Source organism: Arachis hypogaea, chromosome 3 (genome assembly GCF_003086295.3).
Source record: "Arachis hypogaea cultivar Tifrunner chromosome 3, arahy.Tifrunner.gnm2.J5K5, whole genome shotgun sequence".
In the NCBI taxonomy this organism is placed as follows: domain Eukaryota; kingdom Viridiplantae; phylum Streptophyta; class Magnoliopsida; order Fabales; family Fabaceae; genus Arachis; species Arachis hypogaea.
Window position 1 is genome coordinate 121,636,809 of NC_092038.1, and position 10,259 is coordinate 121,647,067.

Sequence of the window (10,259 nt, forward strand, 5' to 3'; positions counted from 1 at the left end):
TAATCCGTATAATTTATACGTATGGCATAATACATATGTCAAAAAAAGATTCCATAAATTTTGAAAATCACTGTTTTGTTATATGAAATTGAAATTGAAATTAAATAATTTCTATTTATATAATTTTTTTCTATTAGTATCAAGTATTTCCATTAAAAATTCATATCATTTGTAATTAGTATATATATTGTAATAGTCAATTGTTTCAATTATTTTTTATCTACACAATTCGTACTTTATTCGTATTTCTTTTTCTCTTTATTATTTTCCATACCTAATGACTACGAGTTATGATTCTATCAACAGTATTACCTGTAGTAGATTATGTAATGAAAAGGTTTGAAAAATAAAGGCAATGATTATAAGGTTATGGAAAGTTCCATCCAAATTTGATAAGAGTAAGACAGTTTATCTATAAATGGTTCTCATAGATGATAAGGTAGGTTGATTATTCTACATGATTTCTTCGATTGATGCTAGGTCCAGTTTATATATATTTACTGTTCACATTTTAACTTTATTTCATGAGTAAACTTTTGGAGGACTCAACCACAGTGCGATTTAATAGAGTTGTAAGTGCTAATAGTCTTCGTTTTTAATTTGTTTTACAGTGTGATAAAATCCATTGTTCAGTGAAGAATTATTTGGCAAGGATGTTTGAGAATGATCTGATCGAGGGGAAAGTTTATGTCTTCTCAAATTTTCTGATTGAGGAATCAAGCGGAATTTATCTTCCGACTACACATGTGTGTAGAATAACCTTTAAAAAGGAGTCACGTATAGTAAATACGATCGATGATCGTAACATTCCTGACAATCATTTCAATTTTTTCGATGATGCTGATATATTGAGACAAACAAATAAAAAAGCTAACTTATTTGGTATTATTATTATTATTATTATTATTATTATTATTATTATTATTATTATTATTATTATGTTGTTTCATTTATTTGTCTTTAATTTTATGCTTTTAATTCGCCTTTTTTTTAAATTAGATATTATTGGACTCTTAACCGGACAAGGAGAAGTTATATCATGATCAAAAGCAGGAAAAAGTGGCTATTACATTGTGGTTGATCTCCATAATTTGCAGTATGTGAATATTTAAAATGTCACAATTAGAATTTGTTTTGTAACAATTATCTATTCATATGCAAAATTTTTTATTATATATTATTACTTATTTGTTCTAAATGTCTTACTAAATGTCTTACTAAATCTATTTATTATTAACAAAATGTCTTACTAAATCTATTTATTTATTAAATTTATTACTATCACTTAAAAAAATTTAAAAATTCTAGGAACTAATAGATGAATTCTTATTGTTCATTAATAGTTTAAAAATATTAAAATTATCATAAAAATCCGTATAATTTATTCTCTTGACAAACAATTTTATAATTACGTTAATCATATAATTTTATATACAGACATTGATACAGTGTTGTTTCATGTATATATTTTGCAGGTATCAAAGGATAACATTGAATTGTTATTCAGTAGGTTTAAATTATTTATTGTTTATTACAAAACTTTCTGCAGTAGGATTCTCTATTAATTTGTTCTTCATTTTGAGCTGATTTTGATATTTTCTTACTTCACAGTAAACCAACATATAAAAATTTGTTGGTAGATTTAAGTATTACTAGATTATTTATGGTCATATTGAGTATATATACCTGATTTATTGAAAAAAGTAGATTAAATAACTATTTTATAGTTAATACAATTAACATTATATTAAGAAAAGAAAAATAACGCATACAAGTTATTTTTTTATTAATTAAATTATTATAATTAAAATAAAATTTAACATAATAATTTAAAATTATAATTTCAATCTTATCACGTGCATGACACGGGTGATTAAAGTTGTTTAAATAACACATACATTGATTTATTGTCCTTTGTTTTATATTTATAATTTTTTATTTTTACAGATGAGAGTGAGTGAGGGGGTCTGAGTCTTAGAGAGTGGTATACGCGCTCTTATCGAAGCTCTGCAACTTCTTCTTCTTCTTCTTCTTCAATCTTCAGGTAATGCTATGCTCTCTCCATTCACCTCTTCTTCTTATTCTTCTTAGTCGGTGTTCTATGTGCAATGTATCAATCAATTGCTTCATTTATATTCGATTACTTGTCCCCTGTTTTCTCACTTGCTTTCTTTGCTCTTGCCCCACCCACTAATCCACCATCTCATCTACTTGTGCGTAATCGAATTGGGGCATCGCACAATCTTAGCTTCTGCGTATTATACTTATTGCTGGGTTCGTTTATGTATTGTTTGTTTCGTTGTTTACTGCTTGCACACAACCTGTTTGATGCAATTCCCCAACCACAATTTGAATTTTCAACAACCCATTTTTCATTATTTGTAGCTCTTCCCTCTCTTTTTTTTTTCCTCTTTGGGTTTCGTGTGCATTGATCCTCAATGTTTTTAGATGCAGTGGTTGCAAAAGTTACTTTCTTTTTTGCTTAATTACGCTCTCCGCATTTGCCACTTTCTTGCTCTGTATACTCTGCTTAATTGCTGCCTTGTGCCTGAGTTATCGTGCCCTTATTGGTGTCTTGGAAACAAAGGAAGTTACTAGCTGCTGCTACTACAGTGCATTAAAGTGAAGAAAAAATGAAAAAAGTAAAACCAAAAAGGACCCAATATGGTGCACGAATAAGTTAGCAATTTTAGAGACTTAGCAAAACTTAATCTCTTGTGAATCAAGTTTCTTTTTTGCTCGTGTTACTTGTTCTCCTTAATGTTGATATTAAGCTGTTAAAATTTAACTTCCCCCTAAATTTGCTGTTGCATGCTTACAAAATCAAACACCAGCTTTGATTACCTCTTTTTTGCATATAGCAAATTTTTGGGACTGTTGCCAACTTTGCTCATAGATTTCTCCTGAGCTTGCTAATAAGTTTTATCGAACTCTTAAAGATATATGCTACACGGCCCATATCCTTGATTAATTTTGCATAAGGTAATCCATATAGGAATGTTGAGAGGGGAAAAGTTTATATTTTGCAGATAGATTGAAATGCTAGCCTTCTTTTGTTCAATATTCAGTTCTTTGATGTGGTGGAATGAATGAGGGAGAAATAGTTGTTGTGACTGTTGATAAATAACTGAGTTTTGTGTGATATGCCAAAAAGTTATGTGATACTAACAAATGAAGTTTCCTTTGCACCGCAAAACAGACATGGTTATCCCTTCTCCAGTAAGGCCTCCAAGGATCACACAATTTCTAAAACCCTACGTTCTGAGGATGCATTTTACTAATAAGTATGTGAGTGCCCAGGTGATCCACACGCCAACTGCTACCGTGGCCTCTTCTGCTAGCTCACAGGAGAAAGCATTGAGATCAAGCTTGGAAATTAAGCGTGATGTGGCCGCGGCTGCAAAGATCGGAAAGTTACTAGCCGAACGCCTCTTGCTTAAGGACATTGCTGCTGTTTCTGTTCATTTGAAGAGAGAACAGAAGTATCATGGGAAGGTTAAGGCAGTTATTGATTCTCTCAGGGATGCTGGCGTTATGCTTCTTTGAGTTTAAGGTGGTTGTGTGTGTTTTAGTTGTACCCGAGTGAGTGACATCATCATTGTTGGAACTTGTCTTTAAGGAGAAAAGAAAGATGGTTGGAAATTTCTGGTACTTTTGTATTATTTTAGTAGAAAATAATAACTAAAAAGTTAAACCAATGTAATATCTTTTTATTTTGGTAGTACCCTCATATCAAGAAGGTTCACATTTTTTATGGTGGTTTGTTTGCTCGACAATCTACATCTTTTACGTATGAACATAACTTGCTTCAAGGGATAGTTATTAAAAGGTATGGAAGGATTACAAATCTTGCTTACGGATTATAACGTCAACACTGCGAAGAGTTTCTTCCATGATTAATAATGAAATGAAAATTATGATTAATCAGTAAAAGATATGAAATATTCTTAAAGTCAATATTTACAATATTAAATTCTAATCTGAAGGTGGTTGTCTAATTTTAATTTATCATGTATAATATAATATAGAATTTAAATATTAATTTGAAGTATATATCTTTTTAAAATAGTCATAATTTGCAATTTAAATAACTATTAGGATAATAATATTGTCACTACTATTTTTGATAATGTCACTTCATATATACTTTTCCTATATTATATATTTACACGAATTTATAAAAATGGGTGACTATCAAAATAAAAGTGATGATATCTATTTTCTAACTGTTGTATTCTATTGTTTAAAGAATATCACTCTATTTTTCTTAAAGTGCATTAACATTAGTCATTGCTATCAGTACTTAGAAGTTACAATGTTGCTATTTCTTATTGATATTGTAGAAATAAAATATCTAATATTAAATTAGTTATGTTACAAAAATAAAAAGAGAGTAAATAAAAATAAAATATGAATATTTAAAAATAAAAAATTACACATGTTAAAATAAGTAAATAACCATCCTTACCAATTTATTATTTTTTAATAAAAAGAGAAATAGAGTAGACCTATGTTAAATAGTTTTGTTTTTCTTTTTGTCATGGGACCTATTATTAAAAAATACAGCTTTTTTTGAAATAAATTCTAATTATTCGGGTCATGGGACCTATTATTAAAAAATACAGCTTTTTTTAAAATAAATTCTAATTATTCGCAACAACTGTATCTAACATAAATACTTCTAGTCTACCAGTAACATAAAGGGGAGACCGGAAAAGCTATTATGACTATATTATATCACGACCGAGTTCTATTCTTGTAATTTTCATAACACCGAGAGACAGCAGACTCAGATAAAGTGTCCCAAACCTACAAGGTATGAGTGACAACAATAAATTTCACAGAAAAATCTATCAAGAACACATTTGAATTTTTCTGTGGCACTTTTCACTCACTTGCAACTTTTTCCCTGAGCCTCCTATAGCCAACACAAAGGGGTTGTCCTCTGAAAACGAAATAGAAAATACAGCTCCCTGAAAAGTCGCATCCAAAACCAGAAGTCATCAGTGTTACTTGTATCATGATTCAGATTAGAGAATACATTTTTTTCTTTCGGTTAAATCTCAACAAATAAAAGAAGCAAACTTACAGCATTGGAGTTTTTAGATGCCACAACAGATGGTTGGTTGTTCGATAAATCCTAAAGCTTTACCTGCAACAAATAATAGTACTCGAATGAGATGATTTCCAATTCTGCAAGATATAGTATATAGGAATAGGAACACAACAAACGGACTTCACAATTACTGTTTTGTCCATCGATCCAGTAGCAAGTAGCTGCAAGAAGGCAACAATGTATGGTTAAACTGAGTACATAATAACTTGGTATTTCTCATCAAAACATTGAAAATACATACATTAGGTGCTGACACATTATAGGATACTGAGGTAACAGCTTTGTTATGTGCATGAAGAGTAAATGTAGAACTTAGATCTGATGTGGATTCAGACATTGCGGTCCGAACATCAAAACACTTGACAGTACCATCCTCGAGACTCACCTAGAAGCACAATTTAATTATTATTAGTGAAGCTAAAACTATGCATCCATAAAAATACAATTACAAATTCAATCACTGAAACGAGAAATCAAAATTAACCATAACACACCACAAAATCGTGGTTAGCGTGTGGATCCCAGGCCAAGCTCTCGACATCAGCTGTGACTGACCACTTATAACCAGGATGGGATGGCATCCTTCCATCCCTCTGCAAAGTGTAAAAGCATTGAAAGCATTAGAATGTTAGATAACTAAAAAAAAAAGACAGACAGAGATTCCAATGTGATCATTTTTAAAGAGAAAGTCTGTTTTGGCACATGAATATTATACAATCAAAATCTACAGTGTAATAAGTATCCATTCCAGGACCTCAGTATAAAAAAAGAAATGCAAAAATATAGAGTATATAAGCAACATTCTGTCACTACTAGGACCACAATACGATCAAATGAACCAATAAGAAGAATTTTTGGTTCATGATGATTCCAAGCAACTGCTTGAACGTGTCAAGATAGATGAACAAAGGCATCAGACAACATATTGACTCAAGCAACCTAAATTAATGTTAGTAAGACAAAATATACAATATTAAATGACTTAATTAAGGAAAAAAGTGAAAATCTTTCCTACCAACATATAAGTAATATTTCTAAGCTTGTACACTATTTAGAACTAAGGGAAAAAAGAAAAGAAAAGATGATGGACATGAAGAGGGAAAGTCCTTTTTATCAACAAAAGAAGCTCATATTTGTTATAATTGATTGCACTTTAGCATACTACTTGCCTTGTCTGAGTGATGCTCCATTGTACTCTCACACTTCCCAGTAGCCACATCCCAAATCTTGACTCGCTTGTCAGCACTGGCACTAGCAGGTACATTCCTGAATGTTTTAAGAATGACTATCATCAGAGGTGCAAAAGAATAGAGTTTCAAAATAAGTAATAAATAAAACCTTTATGTCCCAAAAGGTGCCCAACAGATGAAATAATACCAAAATCTAATTTTAAATTTAACAAACCTGAACTTTTTGTTCCAGGTAAGACCAAGTACAGAGTCAGTGTGACTGTCATCTTTGTATTTGATTGATTTCTACAAAACCAATTAACAGAATTAGTAACTGGGTCTATACTCAGAATTGCACTTCAACACAAAAAGATGTACAAACCTTCTTCCCCTTCTTCTTTTTCTCTGAAATGCCACCTAAAACCATGCATGGCTACACTGTATCAATCTGGGAACAAAGGAAGCTTAGAAGGTATTCAATGAAAGTGGCTTTATATTCTGAATGATGTTTCTAACTTTTCAGTGAAATTTATTAACCATATTCACTTACAACATCAAGGTCCCAAATTTCTATTGACGGTTCCATTGAACCAACAGCTAAGAAGTTTTCTGCAATGATAATGAAATAATAATGCGATAGAAAGTAGAGGAAGCATAAGGGGATCAAGTCAAATTTTGAGCATGCAAACGAATGCTAGAATTTAGAACTTATTTACTAAAACAGACAAGAGCACAAAAAACCAACATATTTAATAAAACAAAGGAGTAAACAAGCAAGATGCATTGACAAAGGCAATATTCCCCACCTTTCTCTCTTCCTTGAAGGCAGTCAAGCCAAGCTGTGGATAGTGGAAATGCAGGAATTATGATATCATGATGGACATACATGTTCATCTCACTAGTACCGGCGTCCTCAAGTATATGAACCTTGTGGTAGAAATAGACGCAACTCATATAAGTCTACCATTGCATCACGTAGCAAACATCAAAGAAAAATACATCAGCCAATAAGTGAGGATTTGTTTACCTCGAGAAGACTGAGATCGTCCTCAGTACGAGCACAAACAATGACGGAATCAGTTGGATTAATGAGCATGTCTTCGAGTTCATCAGAGTCATCATCATCCTTAACAATGTAAAACAATATGATGTTGTAGAGTCACAAATGAAGGTCAACAGCAGAATGCAGACAAAGTATTGGAATTTACTTTCTTATCTTTGATATAAGGATCCAGGTCGTTACTTGGATAATAAAGATCACCAATCCCGGAACTAAATACCTCAACTCCTAAGGTCAATAAAAAGATGCAAATTAACACAGACAACACAAGGAGACAGAGCTAGCTAGCTAACCATAGCCATGGCTGATCTCATGCTAAGTGATTCGATAGCTAACTCTAATTAAAACCGCTAACTAAAATTAAAACCGCTAACTAACTAACTAACTAACTATAATAGATAACTCCCTGAGATATTATTGTATACCTTCATCTTCATCATCGCAATGTTCCATGTCAAGATCCTTCAAACCGAGGGCAATATCATCCAATTTATCAGCCTTCCTGAGAGCATCAGCAACATTGAGTGCTCGCGCAACTTTATCGACGGCGCCACCGGCATCATCCATGCATTCATCCCCAGCTTCTTCCTCATTTTCACTGTCTGCTGTACTGCATAACATACATGTATTGTAAAGTATTTGATAAAATTTTATAATTGGCTACGTGAGTTTTGAAGAAGAAGAGAAAGAACTGGCGGCGGCGGTCGTGAATATATCTTGAATTTCTTCCTTGGAAGGAGGTTCCGCTATGTTGGGTTCCGCCTTCGAAGCACCTATCGGTATCCACGAAATAGCTGAAATCATTTTGAGACTCGAAATCAAACGAAAGAAGAAAGTGGTGTGTGTGTGTGTGTAGAATGGTGGTGGCAGCCTCCTGAACCCACAAACAAAGGCTGCCACAATCCACACCATATAATTTCTCAAATAAATATCGTTCCCAACACACTTAGAAAGCACCTTTTTAGAAGTTCAAAAAATACATTAGTTTTTTTCTTTGAAAAAGAAAGGACAAAGTTTCAACAATAATAAACATGGATATGGAGTTGAGCACCACAACGCTTGTTTTATTCATATTGCTGGATGCGTGTGGCATAAGCTCAATCTCTTGTCGTTCCTATTGCAAAATATGGTGGGGTACCTAATTCAGATATAACTCAGGCTCTTACAAATGCACGGAGAGAAGCATGTGCATCACAAACAGCAAGAAAGAGTATTATACCTCGTAGGAATTTTAGAATGCGGGCAGTATATTTGAAAGGGTCTTGTAAGGCTCCTATTGAGCTTTATGTTGATGGAACAGTTATAGCACCAATGAACCCTCGTGGTGTTGGCGATGAATGGCAATGGTTTAAGGTTCAATATGTTGATTACTTCACCCTATCTGGCAATGGTGTTTTTGATGGTCAAGGTGCAATTGCTTGGCAACAAAATGATTGTGGAACCATCCTCAATTGTGCTAGGACTCCAATGGTGAATAATATTTTTCTTTTGTGTGATTTCTTAACATTTTACAATCATGTTATACGTACAAAAAAAATCAGCTACTAAATCAGACATTTGTATGTAATAACTGATTAGCATTTTTATAAATCAATACTGTCTAGATAGTATATAAATTGTTTTTGTGTTTCTTATTTTCAGACCAGTTTTATATATTTATGTCTAAAAGATGATTGAATTGTGTTTGATGACAGAATTTTGGCTTCAACTTCATGAAACATGCAGTTGTTAGGACAATAACATCAAAGGATAGCAAGAACTTTAATGTGAATGTACTGGGGTGCCAAAACTTCACCTTTGATGGGTTCAAGGTCATTGCACCAGGGAACAGCCTAAACACAGATGGTATCCACTTGGGAAGATCAAATGGAGTGAGGAGTCTGAACACAGACATAGCGGCCGGAGACGATTGCATATCGATCAGTGATGAAAGCGTGAACACATACATCTACAATGTGAAGTGTGGACCTGGCCATGGCATCAGTGTTGGAAGCCTTGGCAAGTACACCACTGAGGCTCCTGTGGATGGTCTTATTCTCAAGAAGGCCACTCTCACAAACACTGACAATGGTTTGAGGATCAAGACTTGGCCTAGTGCTCCTGGAACTTCTCCTATTTCTAATCTTTATTATGAAGACGTTACCATAATTAATGTCAGGAACCCTATTATCATTGACCAGGAGTATTGCCCTTTGAACCAGTGCAATAAACCGGTATTATTCATCACTATACATATATACATTACATTATTAATTGTTACTAATTGTTTATGTTTGTGTGCACTTGTTTAGAATCCATCAAAAATAAGGATAAGAAATGTTTCATTCAAGAACATTAGGGGCACCTCATTAACCAGGGAAGAGGTGAACCTCATATACAGCAGTGCTTTGCCATGTCAGCAAGTCACGCTACGTGATATTGATCTCAAATTCAACGGAGCTCCGGCAGTTGCCGTATGTCGTAACGTCAGGCCAACCGTTGCAGGAAGAGCTCTTCCTTTCGTAGCTGCTAATTAGAGCCTTTGCTTAACACATGCATATATGCAATGCAACCATGGCTCTTCTTATAACAGATTTATTTATTTATTTATTTATTCATTTAGCTTCTATGAAGGTGTCGAAGGTGCATAAGTCCTCGTCCTAAGGAGAGTTGTAGTGCTCTTTATGAGTTACAGTACATGCTCCTTCGTACACGTTGGTTCAAAGATCAATAGTGCTTGATTAATTTGAGATGTTTCAAACTGTGTATTTTATTTATTATTATTTTTTTATAATATAATTTATTAATTTTAATTTGACAACCGATAATTCAAACACTCACGTAGTATTTCAAAATCAATTTTAAGAAAATTAAAACAAACAACTCGTTCGCTTTACCATTCTAATTTACCATTGTAATAAACAGTTGAGAACAA

At 33.0% G+C, this 10,259-nt stretch overlaps 2 protein-coding genes, 1 long non-coding RNA gene and 1 pseudogene across 3 annotated transcripts; 2 read left to right on the forward strand and 2 right to left on the reverse strand.

Annotated features, from left to right (window-relative positions):
• The first annotated feature begins 1,919 nt into the window (after window positions 1–1,919).
• On the forward strand, window positions 1,920–3,754 carry LOC112791162 (uncharacterized). The gene is made up of 2 exons (XM_025833892.3): window positions 1,920–2,044; window positions 3,200–3,754. Exon 2 carries the CDS (start codon window positions 3,202–3,204, stop codon window positions 3,544–3,546), a length of 345 nt encoding a protein of 114 aa, XP_025689677.1. The 5' UTR covers window positions 1,920–2,044; window positions 3,200–3,201; the 3' UTR covers window positions 3,547–3,754.
• A 1,481-nt stretch (window positions 3,755–5,235) lies between these two features.
• Window positions 5,236–5,774, reverse strand: LOC140173049 (uncharacterized). Its single transcript, XR_011880285.1, has 3 exons — window positions 5,611–5,774; window positions 5,358–5,501; window positions 5,236–5,277 (listed from the first exon to the last, which is right to left on the reverse strand). It is a non-coding gene; the product is annotated as an uncharacterized lncRNA (long non-coding RNA).
• Window positions 5,775–6,284: 510 nt separating this feature from the next.
• Window positions 6,285–8,149, reverse strand: LOC112791170 (uncharacterized). The gene is made up of 9 exons (XM_072232020.1): window positions 8,010–8,149; window positions 7,771–7,955; window positions 7,494–7,573; window positions 7,313–7,411; window positions 7,092–7,212; window positions 6,836–6,894; window positions 6,668–6,733; window positions 6,521–6,591; window positions 6,285–6,382 (listed from the first exon to the last, which is right to left on the reverse strand). The coding sequence occupies exons 1-7, from the start codon at window positions 8,147–8,149 to the stop codon at window positions 6,719–6,721; spliced, it is 699 nt and encodes a 232-aa protein (XP_072088121.1). The 3' UTR covers window positions 6,285–6,382; window positions 6,521–6,591; window positions 6,668–6,718.
• A 176-nt stretch (window positions 8,150–8,325) lies between these two features.
• On the forward strand, window positions 8,326–10,085 carry LOC112791156 (polygalacturonase-like; annotated as a pseudogene).
• The last annotated feature ends 174 nt before the right edge of the window (window positions 10,086–10,259 follow it).